The sequence below is a fragment of the Galendromus occidentalis genome, unplaced genomic scaffold (assembly GCF_000255335.2).
Source record: "Galendromus occidentalis unplaced genomic scaffold, Mocc_1.1 scf7180000077481, whole genome shotgun sequence".
Lineage (NCBI taxonomy): Eukaryota > Metazoa > Arthropoda > Arachnida > Mesostigmata > Phytoseiidae > Galendromus > Galendromus occidentalis.
Window position 1 is genome coordinate 398,000 of NW_003805469.1, and position 16,184 is coordinate 414,183.

The 16,184-nt window shown below is 50.0% G+C and overlaps 4 protein-coding genes across 4 annotated transcripts; 3 read left to right on the top strand and 1 right to left on the bottom strand.

Annotated features, from left to right (window-relative positions):
* Nucleotides 1-2,477: 2,477 nt before the first annotated feature.
* LOC100901314 (chromatin assembly factor 1 subunit A) lies at nt 2,478-6,918 on the top strand. Its single transcript, XM_018640319.1, has 9 exons — nt 2,478-2,499; nt 3,008-3,099; nt 3,209-3,352; nt 3,564-3,857; nt 3,975-4,076; nt 4,261-5,286; nt 5,404-5,567; nt 5,678-5,781; nt 5,912-6,918. Exons 1-9 carry the CDS (start codon nt 2,478-2,480, stop codon nt 6,916-6,918), a joined length of 2,955 nt encoding a protein of 984 aa, XP_018495835.1.
* An 842-nt stretch (nt 6,919-7,760) lies between these two features.
* On the top strand, nt 7,761-8,816 carry LOC100901457 (cAMP-dependent protein kinase catalytic subunit alpha-like). Its single transcript, XM_003745338.1, has one exon. The coding sequence runs from the start codon at nt 7,761-7,763 to the stop codon at nt 8,814-8,816; it is 1,056 nt and encodes a 351-aa protein (XP_003745386.1).
* Nucleotides 8,817-9,814: 998 nt separating this feature from the next.
* Uba5 (Ubiquitin-like activating enzyme 5) lies at nt 9,815-12,168 on the top strand. Its single transcript, XM_003745314.2, has 8 exons — nt 9,815-9,948; nt 10,316-10,451; nt 10,575-10,658; nt 10,738-10,932; nt 11,069-11,301; nt 11,383-11,548; nt 11,693-11,845; nt 12,009-12,168. The coding sequence occupies exons 1-8, from the start codon at nt 9,815-9,817 to the stop codon at nt 12,087-12,089; spliced, it is 1,182 nt and encodes a 393-aa protein (XP_003745362.1). The 3' UTR covers nt 12,090-12,168.
* A 946-nt stretch (nt 12,169-13,114) lies between these two features.
* Nucleotides 13,115-15,417, bottom strand: LOC100901598 (transmembrane protein 41A-B). The gene is made up of 5 exons (XM_003745339.2): nt 14,934-15,417; nt 14,431-14,587; nt 13,913-14,062; nt 13,652-13,811; nt 13,115-13,521 (listed from the first exon to the last, which is right to left on the bottom strand). The coding sequence occupies exons 1-5, from the start codon at nt 15,047-15,049 to the stop codon at nt 13,334-13,336; spliced, it is 771 nt and encodes a 256-aa protein (XP_003745387.1). The 5' UTR covers nt 15,050-15,417; the 3' UTR covers nt 13,115-13,333.
* Nucleotides 15,418-16,184: the final 767 nt, after the last annotated feature.

Consider the following 16,184-nt stretch of genomic DNA (forward strand, 5'->3'; position numbering starts at 1 on the left):
CGAATTCCGTCCCGGAAGATGCACAATTGATGGATTCTACTCAACCAGACTGATATCTAGACCTTGGTTGAAGAGGCTGTCCCAGAAGCGATGTGAAGCGAAGCTTAGTGCAACCGGAGTGGAACAGGGGACGTGTGAATACTCTCCAGGAAGGGGGGGCATGTCATCTTACTGAGAGCCGGAAAAAATGAGAGGTCCCAAAGTGGTCTCGGATGTAGCGGTGAGAATGTGCGGTTGTCCGTGCATTACCACCTCGGGTGACGCGGGGGCTCTCTGCGCCAACGGACGTAGGCAAATGACATCGAGGCTCGAGACAGCTGATAGAAATTATCGGGGTCCAGCAAGAAGAGCGAGAAGAGGGAGCAAAGAAATATTGCTGAAGCCTCCGAACATGTCATTCGCGAGAATTCCGGATTCACCTGCTACGAGACACCTCCCCATGAGTTCTGCTGGGGTCCTCGGAGCAACCGCAGTCTACGGATCTGTCGATCGTGTCGGTGGCTGACCGCCATCTGCGACTTATGATGCTCCCTTGTCTACACGCTCGCCCGCCTTCTACCGAAAAAATTTCACGCAGGTAGTGTCATAACACTACCGTTATAGGACGTGAAACGCCTACACCAAAACGGTGAACAAAACCCAGCTCCTCAAATACGTGGATTTGTGAATGGTGTTCTTTTTCAAGTAGACATTGAAAGCATAATCATCATCCAAAGATCGAGGCGGACACTGAATCATCGTATCGACATCAACGGGAAATATCATCATTCGGAAAATAGGGCTCGAACCATATGCAGCTCCCTACTACGCATCGATGGATATACTAGACTAGGAATCCCGTGCGCGACGCACAATCAAGGAACATCTACCGCACAGCTGATCAGAAATCGCTCCATGAAAAACGATGTGCATATTGTGAGAATGCAATGTGGGAATAACTATTGTACTAATGAACAAGGAAGCGACCCAGAGAATCAATCGATACGCTTGAATAGCGCGCTTCGAGAGATGAACGGAGAGAGGAAGAACAGAGAAACTTGTAACGTCGGGCTCTCGCAGCTAGTTCTGTCCGAGACGCTCGTACTGCCGGTAAGGCATCGAGTGTGGAATAAAGGGACGGAAACTTCTTGTGGCCGACGTGTAATTGATCTGCGGCGTTCTTACAATATATGTACATATATGATCAGGTTGGATAACATACTATTTCCTTCTAAATAAAACGTTCTTCGGAATTAGAGAGCCTGATCCTCGAGTTGCGCAGGGGACCAAAGAAACTAGCTTTGGCTTGTAAGTCGAATCAGCTCCGAAATCCAATGTTCATAGGCTCTGGAGACATATTCATCAAGTAACCGCGGAGATTATCAGTATGATTGGAAATCGGGTCGTAAGGGCTCTTAACATTCTCAGATTCATTTCAAAGTCGAATAGAAGATTGTCCCGTAAATTGTCTGCCGATCAATACAATCCAACAAAAATTCTATTCACAATTAAATAAGTTCTAGCCTCTCAAAAGCGGCGTTAAATCGTTACATGAAGGACGAAGTACATCGAACGCGCCCCCGAGTCGAAATTAAAGACGTTTCACGTCAAAACAAGGAACTCTCGCTTGCTGGCGAAGGAGATAATCCGCACCCGGGTCCCTGTTCCCGACCTTTGCCCCACCTGCCCAGGACGAGGGAAGATTGAATTCATTTTGGTTCCAGTAGCTCGTGTATCTGAACTGTACCCGATATCCTGTTTCCTCATGGGCGATTTCAAATACTCGAATTCACTTCGTGTGTCCTCATTGTTGATTTTCGAGCATACCCTCCACGAATATAGTACAAGGTTGACGAGATCAGTCTTGGTAATGGGCTTGGCACGATCCTGACCTGGGAATTTCCAAGCAGTGTGTTCTTTCTTTTTTCATATCCTCTGGAAAAATCTTGTGCTGTTGGACAGAAGCGAAGATGAGACATGCAAACAGGGCAATGAATCGATATACTTGTTTCGACTCCAGGCCCAGCACCTAGTATCAGTGCGGAGGAGAATACCTAACCAATAACTAATAAATAACTCCCTAGAGCGGTGATCGATGGATACATTGGAGACGCCTTTCTCGTTCGGCGGCGCGGTGCTTCCCCGAGAAAGAGGAATTCACTCCATAGAACAATGTATTTGGTTCAGCGCGCGGTACTCTTCGTTTGGAGCTTCGTTGCCTGACAAGGGAACGTGGGACGATCTTCGTCCCCGACGTAGCCGGGTGAGCCCTATCGGGCTCGAACTCTCAGTAAAGATCATGAGCATCATCGTCTTCACTCTCCCGTCGACACACGTCCCCTCCGTAGAACTTTGGCCCGCTTCTTTTCGTAAGAATTCTCCCTTGAGTTTCATACGTACGTTTGTTCGCTATCTAAAGCGTAGTTGCAAATGTGAGGAAGTACGCCTTCCGAAGCTAAGGAGCTGAACTTCGGGTCTACTTGCAAGCGGTGAATCATATGTATCCGAGACACATAAGAGGTGAGTGGGGACCGCGCGCGCGCCTTTTGCAGCCGCCTTTTTGTCTGCAGCGCCGAGGAAGTGTGTTGTATAAATCTGGAGACAAGCTGTTTTGGCGCCAAGCACTTTTGTGACTTTTGCGATAGGACGCAATAAGTCTGATATCTCGGTACTTCTCCCGGATCTGTTTCTGCACTTGAGATCGCTCGAGAACCACACTCGCTCTATTAAGGTCGAAACCCGCAGGCATCCCATCTGCTCGGCGCGCGACCCTGATTCCCTGATCCGTCGTTCTGAGTGATTACCCGTGTTCCACGCAAGGAAGCCAAATGAAACAAGGTTCGGCGTTTTCCCTCATTCTCGACTGGCTTCATCATTGGTGGATGTTCTACTTCAAATCGAGCGATCTCCCAGAGTACGGGAGGGAAGATGGGCTGTCATGAATTGATGTGAAACATCAATCTGTGTCTGTGACAGCCCGGAGCGACCAAAATAGTGTCTCTTGAGAACCGGATCTCTGGCTTTCCAGGTCGACTTTCTTTCTCGATCAAGCGGAAGGATCGCGAAATCCAGCACGCCAAGCCTGAGAATGCCTTGGTGATTGAAGACAGCCCTGAGAAAGTAAATCCCGAAGTAAAGCCTCGAAATATAAAACTTGAGTTCGAAGATCCAACTTCGCCGCTTCCTTCGAGTGGGAGGTTATGAGAACTAACACGCCGGTGTTTTCCAGCCTCCCCCCAAGAAAATCTGCCGTACCAGTGTCGCCGAATCTGACGTCAGTGTCGCTGTCAAGCGCTGCTCAGACTCTGGAACGAACCCCACTCAGGGAAGGACTCAGGAGAATAATAACAACAGTAATGATGGCGACAAACATGTAAGTCCCGCATAAAAGTGCACGAACACAGGCCGATTGTCAGCGAATTGTATTCCCCAAGCCGAGCTACGAATCTGTATAGAAGTATCTGTATAGAGAATACGCATACGAATGTTCAGCCTCTCGATATCTCGAATATTCTTCCGAGTCCTCACTTGGGTTTCCCCGTATCGCTTGCGAGTCCATCTCACTGAGCTCTTCCATCCCAAAGGTTGAGGAAGCAGAAGCTTCGAATGGGAATGAAACTGAGGGGGGACCTGTCATATCCGACGCGAATTCTCAAGAGCCAGCCGATCCGACCGGGACCGTGGAATCGAGGCTTGAGGGCAACACCGAGAAGCAGGAGGAAAACGCCGATAATAATGAGAATGATGAGGACGACGTCGAAGTCATGGACGTTTCTCTCGCCGAGTCGTCCATCCTCGAATCTACAATCGAATCAGTCGCGGATGACAGTGAAAACAATGAAAAATCCGATCCAAACACGCCGACTGCTCCGAAACGGGTGAGTGATTCGATTGGAGGTCGTACGAAATACGCCCGGAATGATCTCGAACTCAAGTCGTTCGGATCCCGTAAATCATGTATATCCAATGCAATGGGTTCTCTCCTTTGCGACCAGGCTCGACTAAGCAAGACCGAGGCCGCATGGCAGCGCCTCAAGCAGCAGAAGGACAAGGAACTCAGACAGAAGGAGAAAGACGAGAGGCTCAAGTTGAGACAGGTAAGGCGATTTTGTGCTCGGATCACGCTCACACGATGCCGGAATCGGCTCTTCGATTCTCGAGAGGAAGTTCCCAAGCCCGCGTGAGCTGGACCATAATCGCAATCTTATCGCCGATCTCGGCGGGATCCGCTCATGGAAAATTCCGATTGCTGGGGCTCATTTACCGAAATGGTCTTTCCAGGAGGAGAGAGAGCGTCGTGAGCAGGAGAGGAAAGAGTTGAGGGATAAGAAGGAGAAAGAACGTCTGGAAAAGGAGAAGAAAAAAGAAGAGGAACGTCTGGAACGGGAAAGGAAGAAAGAGGAAGAGCGTCAAGCGAAAGAACGCGAGCGCATCGAGAGAGAGAAGAAAAAAGAAGAAGAACGTCAACTACGGGAGAAGGAGCGAATTGAGAAGGAAAAAGAAAAGGAAGAGAAGGAAAAACTCCGTCGGGAAAAAGAAGACGAGAAGCGTCGACGGGAAGAAGACAAAAAACGTGAACTAGAGGAAGAATCCGCCAAGAAAGAGAAGGCCAAACAAGCATTCAGGTCGTTTTTCGTGAAGAAAACTTGCGCACCGAACCCCGAAGATAAGGATTCCGTGGCTCCCAGAGAGGATGGCATGAAGGAGGACGAAGGCAGCCGCGGCGAAAGCGCGGGTCCGATCAAGTTCCGACCGTTCCAGTTGAAGAAAGATATGAAATTGGCTCCGATTGTTTCCGAGGATGCAAAGAACCGTTTCGTCAAAAGCGCGCTGGAGGCGAGGCTGAAGGAACAGAACGCGAGCGTCGCGAGCCTCTATATAAAACAGCTGAGCGGAGGTTACAAACCCTTGAAAAGCAGCAAAAGGAGCAAGACCGATAATCAGGAGCCCGAGGACCAAGACGTGATCGTTATCACGAGATCCAACCGGGATGTCGATGAGTCTTGCGGCGGTCGAATGAGAGCGAAACTTCTCCAGTTCGCAGAGAACTACCGACCGGCCTACTACGGTACGTGGCGGAAGAGGTGCCCTCAAATCAACGGGCGGAGACCGTTCAGCAAATATTGCGACTTCGATTACGCCGTCGACTCTGATGACGAATGGGAAGAGGGAGAGGGTGAGTCGTTAGCGGGAACGGATGATGAAAAGGAGGAAAAGGACGAGGTCGAGGAGGAATATGAGGAGGACGACTTCCTTGTACCACACGGTTACCTCAGCGAGAGCGAGGAGGACGAAGAAGATGATCAGGTACTTGAAACTGCGCTACTCGCTGGGAATCGATTCCTCAAACAGCTGTCTCATTGAAGACTATACGACCCCTTTCGTGGGGAAGTTCCGCGAGCTAATCTTCCTGAGTATTTCCAGCCCATGGATCCTGAGGCTCTGAAAGCCAGAATCGCTGCTCGACAAGAGGAGTTCAAGGCCGATCGAAAAGCAGGACTTCAAAAGAAGAAGATTGTGGCCGTCTGCTCGCTCGGACCTGACGGCGTCGCTCTGCAGGAAGAAATCAAAGTTCTCAGTCAGTTCAAGTGAGTGCAATTCCGATTCGCCGGAGGCAAGTTCATACCAGGACACCGCCGGGAATCTTTGTTCTGATTTCGTAAGGATGATCTCTAAAGAGCCTCATTTCCTCCAACAGGGCGGTGCTCATGGTCGCCAACGGTTTGGCCCCGAGCTGGGAACGAGAGAGTGAGGTAGTCATAAACAGCAAGGATGCGGAACCCGCGGTTCTGACCGGAAAAGGTATGATCAAAATCCGGGGAGTCGTATCGGATGAACGGTATCTTTCATCTTTTTTTTCTTACTCTTCTCCTGATGATGATGACGTACCCGCAGAAAACTAATAATAGGTACGCTCTCTTTCATTCCACAGCCCTCGAACTCTTCTGCAAGACGGCGCACGGATTCCAGGGCGGCGTTCGAGCCCTGTACGACACTTTCTTCCAGAAATGGAAGAGCGTCAGCGACGTGAGAGTCACCAGCAAAAGCTTGAAAATGACGTTGACCAACTGCTGCAAACGGTCGAAATCTCTAAATGCCATGGTGGTCAATCGACAACTACTCGAAAAGTTTGGTCTGGAACCTCTCGAGGAGGATACAGGAAACGATGCGACACCAACCTTATCGAAGTTCCTCCCGAACGATGTGATCCCTGAACTCATAAAAGTCACCCAGGGAAACTCCAAAACCTCACAGATCCTTGACGATTTCTTGACGTTGATGGCGCACAGAAAATTCGGAAAAGCTCAAGTCAAGCGCACGTTGACAACCATTGGTGAATACGATTCCGTCCAAAGGTGTTGGCTCGTCAAAGACGAGTGCCTCAAAGAACACGGTCTCGAGAACCTGAAAATCGAGAAGGCGACCAAGAAAGACGTCAAAGAAGAAAAATCAAATAAGGCGAAAGAAGGGAATAAATCAAAAGATGAGAGAAAATCCAAACAACCTGACGAAGATCAGAAGAATAGCAACAAAGAAAACGATGACTCGAAAGATTCCACGAAACTTCCGCCAGCAGACGCGCCGTGCAAAACAGAGGAGACCTCGAACCTCACCCCCGAGGCGACTACTCCCAGGCGCGTCTCGATCAAGAGTTTCTTCACCCCGAAATCCAAAATTTCAACGACGCCTACGTCTTCGAGAGGCCAGTCCTCGGCTACCCCGAAAATACTGACATCGACCAAGGATTCGTCTTCCAACAGAGACGAATCGAACGCTCCGACGCCGATGGCAGTCGGCGTATCGACAGCCGAAGTCCCGAAGGCCAAGAAACGAGTCCAGCTCACCACGCTGTCGAGAACGCCAACTCTGAAGGAGGAGAAAAAAACCCAAGCTGTTCTCGACAAGGATGAACTAATCCTCATCGAAGACAGCAATTGACGCAGGCTCGGGGAATGCGGTGCGGTTGACGACTCGACGTTGCCTCTCACTGCCGCCAGCTGACGTCATTTAGCGCATTCAGTTCGATTCTTATCATCGAGTCACGGACGACTCAGCTCTCCACCTCGGACGCGGACGGGGAAATTCTCTTTAGTTACAATATTTCTTCCGAATTATCAAGGATTCCGATCTCGATCTGTTAGGTGGAGTGTCAGCAGAATCGTCCCTAAGCAATTCTGCCAGACCGAGGCATCTCAGCTTGGGAGTCTGAATTCCGATAATTCGAGGCAACAAACATATTTGCGTCTATCTGTAGAGATGTCTTCCTTCCTGCATGAGAACTCAGTTGAACGGATCAATTTTTTACCGTCTTCCGAATGAATTCGGAATCGTTCACTAAATATTTAAGGAATAGAAATGCAGGAGATCCTCGGGATCCACGTGCCATGGTCTTAATTCCTGCCAATATTTTTCGATACTTTCTGGAGAGTTCATTGTACAGATTTGGGATAGAGTTGAATTTTCAATAAATAGAACGTCCACATAGTCGAGGGGCTCGCTCATAGCTTCGAGAACGAGAGATCCGTGTGGCGTCTGGCAAGGCGAGAAAGGAATGATCGTTCCGAGGGACGTTAGAAGCTCGTCGGCGTTTCCTTGGGGTCATCCCCTCCATTCGCGTGGGAACCTTATCGAGGTTTGCCTCGAATCATCGAAAATTGAATTCCCTGCAGCTGATGGGCCTTTCGCATTTCGATTGATTGCTTGATTCGGCCTCCAGCGGATAATTTTCCACTAGATACGCCATTTGAGACTGAACAAGACTCTGTTCCTCATCGATAACGATGAGCGGGCCGCCTGATGATTCGGGCCCCGTGGGAGCTAAATCGAGTCAAGAAATTATCGACGAACTTAACGCAACTTTAGACGCGGCACTTTCGAATCATGGGCGGATCAATTACGAGATTGCTCTTTCCGAGGCTGAGGAAAAATTCGTGCGGGAATTCGAGGCCGATACTTGTCATGAAGCGGTGCTAAGTGACTTTGAGTTTGGTGGGATACTGGGTCAGGGGTCCTTCGGAGCAGTTTATTTATCTCGGTTCAAAGATGGAACGATATTTGCGCTGAAGCAGCAAGGTTTTACGGAGAACGCTGTCAGTGAGAGAAAGTTTTCGTTCGCTCTGAACTCGCCCTTCATTGTCAAAGCGCTGTATGCCTTTCAGCACGAAAACTTGTATTACATTGCCTTCGAATGCGCGATGTGGTCGAGTCTGTACAAGCAGTGCGAAGTCATACGCGCGTCGAGGTCCGAAGAGCTTCTGAAGCTCATAGCCGCTCAAATAGTTTTAGCGCTGGAGTATCTGCACCACTGTCGCGTTGTACATTCGGATTTGAAGCGTAGCAATGTTGTGATCTTTGAGGATGGTTACATCAAGCTATGCGATTTCGGTTTAGCCAGGCGACAAGAAGTTGGAGAGGTGGCCTTCAGACTGATGGGGAAGCGGGGAATGCTCGCCCCGGAGATAAAGAAAGCTCTACTGACTTCGGCACTGTCCAAAGATTGGTGGGATCTAGGAACAATGATCAAGGACTTGTTGCCCAGAGACGATTCCGGTGTGCGGCAGGACTCAACCGCAGCTTCTTCTCAAGAGCAGCGTCCGAGAGTTGCAAGCGAGAGTCTGAGTGATCTTTTGAAAGGATTGCACAACTTGAACACTATCGGGAGGCTGGGCGCATTGAAAGGCGGCGCGAAGGACGTCAAGGATCATGCCTGGTTCAGCGACGTGGATTTCATCAAACTTTACTACAAAAAAATTCCGATGTTGGAAAAATTGCCGCCTGATCTCCATAGGATTGAGTGGGCACCGCCAGCGGCTCAAGCCCAGAACGTGCGCTGGTGAACATATCATCGGTTCGCTTGAACCAAAGGGTCTATCATCATCAAAACTCGGAGCCATACCCGAGCAAGGCTCTTGCGAAGGAGGAATAACTGAGCCGAAGAACGATTGGCGTGAAAGACAGAGCTTGATCAGCATAGATGATAGACGGGAAAAACAATAAAGATTTCGATCGAGAGAAGGATGGCAACGCTCAGACACGACTTGGGCGTCGCAGTCGCAGGTCTTAGGGCGTACCGTGAGATCAGAGGAATGCCCAGCCAGGAAGCAACAATAGAGCTCCGCAGGCTCTAGCCATTGCGGTGCCCGCTGAATGGCCCCGTTCCGGAAGAAAAGGTCAACCGTATTCGATTTAGAGAACCAGAGCAGAAGTCCGAGCTGGGAGAAGGAATAGCCGAGGCATACTCCCTATCTGCATCATGCCCCATTCCTGTCACTTCTGGATCGACGATTGCTCGTCCTTAAACTTAGAGGAGCCACCCGGGAAACTCGTGAACTCCGCCGCGCGTTACAAGCGGCGCATACGAAACTCTGCGTCTGGTCATGAGCTCTCCGGGAGCTATGGGCTCTGAAGAATAGAATTAGATACCTGAGCCCTCCCCGACCGGGCCCGAGTTTCATCTCAAGAGTGTCCAGCAGCGTAAGGGAGACCACAGTTTTTGAATTCTGGCGCTACGTCATCGGCGGGCTCCTCCCAAACTCCGCGAAATCTCTGCGGATCGCCTCCATCCTAAATTCAGACTCGAGCCGGGGAATGCAACTCAGTTGATGGAAATTTCGCAGCTTCCTCCAAGCCGCACTCTCAAACTCCAGAGTTGAGATCTCGATTCCATTCTGCCACCGTCTGCTCTCCCGCCAAACAGTACGTCAGCCGCCATGTCGAATCCTACCTTGTGGCCAACTGTCATTGGAATCGGGAGCACTCAACGCTCGCAGCAGCTGTTACAGGTTGTGAGGTGTTCGAAACCTCGAAAAAGCGTACAACTTTGCGAACTGACAGAATGACTTCGATTGCGGAGCTCGAAGCTCACGCCAAGATGCTGGAAGCAAGGCTGGCGAAGTATGAAGCATCAGGTCCCTCCCGCGAGAAGATCGTCCAGATGAGCTCTGAGGTAGTGGATTCGAATCCCTACAGGTGAGTGCCCCGTGAGTCAATGGCTTCGAGAGAAGTTCTGCAAAGGCCAAGCTTCGGATGGTGCAATATCGCAGATTTTCTGCATCGGGTCACCGGCCGCTTTTCGCGGTGCGGTGTCTTGAGGCGAGATCCCCGAGCCGGCGCATATGGTTAGAAACCTCAGATTGCTCTCCGCGAGCGTCGTGCCACAGCAAATGTGAGACATGAAATATCCTCGTGTAGTGAAAAGTTCCTGTGCGTCGACACGACGGTAGACGTTGTCGGGAATCAGAGGATCGCATGTTCGAGACCCGGAAGGAAACTCCCGTGAAATTCTTGGGGTATCCATCCTGAACACTCCTAAGGATGAAATACTTTCTCGTCGCAGTCGGTTGATGGCCCTGAAACGGATGGGGATCGTAGATGATTACGAAGCCATCCGCGGATACACCGTCGTCGTTGTTGGGGTGGGCGGTGTGGGGAGCGTCACCGCAGAAATGCTCACGAGGTGCGGCATAGGAAAAGTAAGACATTGAATACTTCCATTGGTATATACATATAATTGTCTTACTGAATCCGGGAAGAGCCAACTACTGAGTTCGATGCCCCCAAGAATATCCACTCATTTGTCAGGACTCGATTTCCAGCTGATCTTGTTCGACTACGACAAGGTCGAGATGGCCAACATGAACAGATTATTTTTCCAACCTCACCAGGCAGGAATGTCAAAGGTACGGGGTCTGCAGCACAAAGTTTGAATCGACTTCGGAGCGGAAGGCAACGCAAACTGAAAAAATATTCCATTGACAGGTTGAAGCTGCAGCGCGGACGCTCCAGTTTATCAATCCCGACGTCGAGTTTGAGACGTACAATTACAACATCACGACAGTCGAGAACTTCAATCATTTCATGGATATCTTGAGGACGAAGAGTTTGACTCAGGGACCCGTCGACCTCGTACTCAGCTGCGTCGACAATTTCGAGGCCAGAATGGCGATCAACACCGTAAGCAACTCTCGACAAAATCTGCCGGGGGATAGAAAATCCCGTAGAATTCAGCCCCGCGTGAGAAGTTCGAACAGATGAAAATCTCCGGGGGATTTGCGAACGGTCTCGGTTCGATGTCTGCATAAACTTACAGGCCTGCAATGAGCTCGGACAAGTATGGATGGAGTCCGGGGTTTCTGAGAACGCAGTTTCAGGTCACATTCAGTTGATTAGACCTGGAGAAACGGCCTGCTTCGGCTGCGCGCCTCCGCTTGTCGTTGCTGCTAACATCGATGAGAAAACTCTCAAAAGAGAGGGGGTCTGTGCTGCGAGTTTGCCGACGACCATGGGAATTGTCGCGGGACTGCTGGTGCAGAACACCCTAAAGTGAGTGCAAACATCCGCTCTCGGAGTTGAATATTCCATTCTCTCAGAATGAAAGACTGATCCTAAGGCTCCTCCCGCTAGATTCCTGCTCAAGTTCGGGGATGTGTCCCACTATCTCGGCTACAACGCTCTCCAAGATTTCTTTCCTACTATGGCCATGAAGCCCAACCCTCAATGTGACGATTCGTTTTGTCGGAAGCGGCAGGAAGAATTCCAGGAAGCTGAGAGCAGGAAACCTAAAGTCGAGGCGAGTGGAGTCTACTTCAGTTTTCGTTTATTTCGAGCACTAGAATGATTTCGGACTCCGGTAAATCGCGAATCCGATGGTCCTATGACGACTATGACTTCCGAGACATCGGGTAAATTTTCGACGGTGCGATTTGATCCCCAGGCCGTGGCCGTCGAAGAGAAAGCTGTGATTCACGAAGACAACGAATGGGGAATTTCACTCGTTGCCGAAGACCATCAAGATAAACAAGAAGATCAAAAATCCCCGGAACTAACTCAGGGAGTGAAGTTGGCCTACACTATTCCAAAACAGAGGGTGAGTAGCCGAGAATCGCAGGAAACATTTGAATGGGGAATTCATGAACTCACGCGGCAATTCAGTCGCGCAACACCATACGTACATGCAGGATATGAGCAGGACGAATGGAACGGATAGAATGGGAGAGTATATGGAGGAATATTGACCATTTTGTTTTCAGACTCCCAGCAGCGGGGAGGACGTGTCAGTATCCGATGAGATGAGTCTAGACGACCTCATGCAGCGGATGAAAGCCCTTTGATTACCCATTGTACAATCGTGAGAAAAATATGGAAATGTTAAAATAAATTCCCGTTCAGTCACCCTCTGACTGGAGGACTCATCCGCGCACCATGCTTCCATCAATTAATTTATAATACTATAAGATAATGATCACTCGATGCACGAGGCCTTCGGAATTCGAGGAGCTTATCGGGGACGAAAGCTCCTCGTATCCTCCCTCTTGAAGGTCAGCTAAGAGCTTGGAGTGCAGCCGTCGGGATGACCCTCATGAACGAATGTGGTTCGCCTCAGAATATTCGATCCTTGTTCGTGTAGTCCCACCAGCGAAACGTCCCTACAGGGCTTCCTTGCTTGCGTTTTCACCGGGAAGTATTGTCAGAAGCCTGGAGCATTTCTCCTCTCTTATCGCATTTCAGACGGAGAAGAATATCTAAAATCTAGATAAGTTCGGTGAGGAGCGGTGATGATAGCGAGCAGCCAGAAATATCCTCCTGCGAGTTTGCAGTCATTAAGCACGACGCCGATCGTATCAATCTCGCACTCATATGATCAAGATGCGCGACGTCGACAGTTGTTCGATTTTCCATGCTCGGGATCCAAATCTATAGAGCGTAAGGGAGGAAGGGATCAGGTTATCCTCGGACATGTTTTCACGTGGATGCATGAGAGATCGGAGGAAGCTCCTTGAGAACTCGTTCCCCGAACGAACTGAGTGTTATGGATATGATACATATACGTAGAAGTCAGTGTGCAAACTTGACATGGAAATTTATTGCTTGGACGGAATCGCCTTAGCGTACCTGATTATTTTAATGATATGTACAATCTGTAAAGTCCATGAATTGAAAGTTAGGAGATTTTGTGAGATGGAAGGAATGCGGAATGTTTCGGCTATCCCTATTCCGGGGGCATTTCTGAGCTAACGCCCTCGTAGCTGGGTCCTCTCATCAAAAATCACGTGATCGATTTGTTTTAAAAGCTGATTGATCCGTTGGAAACCATCGAGGCAGTGAGAGTCGCTTGCGCCTCTGCTCCCCGCTTGTTCCTCGAGTTAAAATCGATCTCAATTAGAAAAGGCGGATTCACAGGTCGATCCCGCTCCCGTACAACCAGAGAGCGAATGCTGAGGACATCAGTCATATTGTTTCGGACTGGCGGGAAAAATCTCAACAACTAAAGGGCGAAATTCAAAAGTGCTGTGCTCGACTCGCAGGTGCAGCTGCCGTCTCGATCTCGCAAAAATTGACTATAACCGGTGAAAAATTATTGCATTCTTTCTTTCAGCTCGCGTTTCTTTGACTGGACCTGCTTCAGGACGGCAGGAATAAGAGCCGCGACGGCGAGGAGACCCATTTGAAGAGCGACTTTCGGCGTTAAAATGTCAGATGTTGATCGGATCTCGCTTAGGAGAGCACCCGATTGTACGCTTATGAAATTGTATGGCATCAGACCTGGAAGGAGTTTCATATCGCTGTTAGCGATTGGCCACTGCCAGAGTCTCTCGAGCATGGCGCGAATGAACTCGCGGACGCCTCTCCAGAATCCAGAAATTCAGCCGTAGCACGCTGACGTTCAGCTCACCCACAAAAACCGAGAAGAAGAACAAATGGATCGGTATGCCCACTAAGGGCGAAGCCATGTTCAGGAACCAGTTGGGTGTGATCGGGAAAAGCCTCAGAAAGAGCAAGAAGTAGATGAGATCGTCTCTGTTGTCATCTACTTTCTTCTCCAGGATTGTGAGCTGCAATGAAAGAACGGATCGGAAGTGTCCTCTTTCGAGCGAGCGAGTCGAACTGGCAGCTCTGCCGGACCCCATGTCGAATGATCAACCTGAGTCTGTACCTTCGAGGCGAGAAACTTGATGTAGGTTCTGATGACATGTCGACCGCACATCCTCGATAGAAGGTAGCAGCACGTCGCGCCGCACGCGGTCAGGAAACATGCCAAGAGGAATCCAGGAAAAACTCCAAACAGAGCGCCAGCCAGCAGGTTCTGAAAGAGAATCTGGTCATCGATCGCGGTCATTCCCTACCCCCGAATGCGACTTGAGTTTTTCTTCACCCACGCTTGAAAAAAATGTCCTCGAGGGATGGATAAAAATGATCAATCGGAAGCATAATGGGGAGAATAATTTCCGTAACGTGGAATCCACCGGAGGAAAGAACCGACCGAGAGGCGCGCAGGTGCGGGAACAGCCAGCTAGACAAATACGCACAGGTGCCCCGTCGCTGAGGCTCGAGGCTCTTCAGGGAGTCATCTTTCGAAAACTTCTAAAGTTACCCGGTATTATTTTTTCCAGGTAGAATCAATCCGTAGTCTGCTTCCCTCTAATGAGCGAGGAATGAGGATGCTGAGCTCACCAGGAAGACTGATCCGGGAATGGCGAATGTTTGTTTGTAGAGGTAGGCGGAACAAAACAATAAGTAGACGTAATTTGCATTCGACGCATAGTAGTGCTGGAGCAACGCGGCGATTCCGTGGAGCTCCTCGAAGCTCGACGGAAACTTCAAGGATATTCTGGAAGGAGACTTCCTTTCGCTTAATCATACATCTGATGTTGCCGACTGGAGGACTCGATGCGATGGCCGTCTCTAGCACAGATAAACAACTCTCCCGAGTCGTTGCATATAACCAGAAGACTGAGCGCATGTACCCGAGAGTTTGCCCAAAAGCTTAAGCAAGCTCCACGGACGTTCCCGATACCGTCGGCAACCGGCAAAGAGAGCTCGTTCCCGCCACACCTGAGGTCGGGAGAAGAAGTCCCGAGCCGCCCGCTGCTGCAGACGCCGTCGAAACCCGGGCAGACGAACCATTCCATAAAAAAGCGATCTGTCAATAGAGGGCAGCAATATCTGATACTCACGTGCTATTCGCAGCACTGTCTCGAAGGTCGGGGGCATTTTTCGACAGGAAGTAGAGCCATGCGGTCGCAGCGCTGAGAAATATCGGTACACCGAGGAGTCGGAGGATCGGCGACATGCTTCCGAACTCCGAAGTTCCGGGAATCGGCGAAGCTTCAGAACGGAGATCCGAAACACCCGAAGCGCAGCCGAATCGAAAGGTATTCGTTTTTATCTTCCGTTCGGTGGCGAATCTTATTCAAGAGGGCCTAGCGATAAGAACTTGGCGGAGAAGAATACAAGAAAAGGTCTGAAGGTCCCAGATGCCAATCACGCAGATCCTCTCACTGACAGCTGAGGGAGCCGTGCACGCAGAAAATCACAGTCGTAGATTCGTCGCCCAGGTGTCTATTGGGACGAAGAGATCGTTTTCACACGTCGCCATTCCAAGCAGAGACAGATGTCGTCTCTCCGGAAATCCTCGAACGCCAGGAGCCGCGTTATTCTTGCGTTGGATGAGTGAGTGTCGTCGAAACTCCAAGCAGCGGCGCGGCGGGAATTTCGATTCGGTTATCGCGGATGATGACTAGCGGAGCTGAACGAGCGTGTACATCATTGCGTCGTCTAATCATGACAGGTCGGCTGCTGAAACTTGAGGTTCCTCGACTCTGCCACACGAAGGGAGGAGAAGGAATTCTGAAAGAAACTTCCCCTTCTCTACAGGCCGGCTCGCGTAGCGCTCCACGCGCTGTTCTCCTCGGCTGCTCAGCTGTTGCTGCAGAAACTCGATGATGATGATGGATAAAATGTTTGAGCAGACAACTTTCGAATGCTGAGCGCAGCAGGGACCGGCTTTCCCGCTCTCAAGTCTCAACCAGCGCGGTTGAAACAATCCGGGAAAGTCCAAGAGTGAAACTGGAGCTGAACCAAAATCCAAGTTTGTTTTGCGAGGAGGCTCGCAGAAGCACACACACTCACGGACGCGTTCCTCTGTTTGGGGGTTAGAATCCTCGGCCTTATGAGATCGGTGATCAGATGATCATCTTAAATCAGAATTCATCTGAGAGGAGCCTCGTCCGAAGGGAAGTCGAAATTAACTTCGCAGAAAAACTTTCTCGAAACTTTCCATGCTACTACGTCCGGAGTGATGATGAGGGTCAATATATGGATTTGGCAGAAGATTGCGTCCGGGGTAGACCTCATCATGATTCCTCCATTCACAAGTCGTTTTCAGAAATCGGGGAGGATTCTTCCAGATCCGAAGTCTGACATAA

Bases quoted from the DNA above. Each gene is read 5' to 3' on its own strand.
- Uba5 (XM_003745314.2), top strand. From the start codon at position 9,815: ATGACTTCGATTGCGGAGCTCGAAGCTCACGCCAAGATGCTGGAAGCA. The intron at 10,659-10,737 runs GTACGGGGTCTG...TTCCATTGACAG, and splicing joins ACCAGGCAGGAATGTCAAAG to GTTGAAGCTGCAGCGCGGAC. The intron at 10,933-11,068 runs GTAAGCAACTCT...ATAAACTTACAG, and splicing joins CCAGAATGGCGATCAACACC to GCCTGCAATGAGCTCGGACA.
- LOC100901598 (XM_003745339.2), bottom strand. From the start codon at position 15,049: ATGTCGCCGATCCTCCGACTCCTCGGTGTACCGATATTTCTCAGCGCT. The intron at 13,812-13,912 runs GTACAGACTCAG...CTTTCATTGCAG, and splicing joins TCAAGTTTCTCGCCTCGAAG to CTCACAATCCTGGAGAAGAA. The intron at 13,522-13,651 runs GTGAGCTGAACG...AACTCCTTCCAG, and splicing joins CTTCTTCTCGGTTTTTGTGG to GTCTGATGCCATACAATTTC.
- LOC100901314 (XM_018640319.1), top strand. From the start codon at position 2,478: ATGTATCCGAGACACATAAGAG. The intron at 3,353-3,563 runs GTAAGTCCCGCA...TCCATCCCAAAG, and splicing joins GTAATGATGGCGACAAACAT to GTTGAGGAAGCAGAAGCTTC. The intron at 5,287-5,403 runs GTACTTGAAACT...GAGTATTTCCAG, and splicing joins AGGACGAAGAAGATGATCAG to CCCATGGATCCTGAGGCTCT.
- LOC100901457 (XM_003745338.1), top strand. From the start codon at position 7,761: ATGAGCGGGCCGCCTGATGATTCGGGCCCCGTGGGAGCTAAATCGAGT.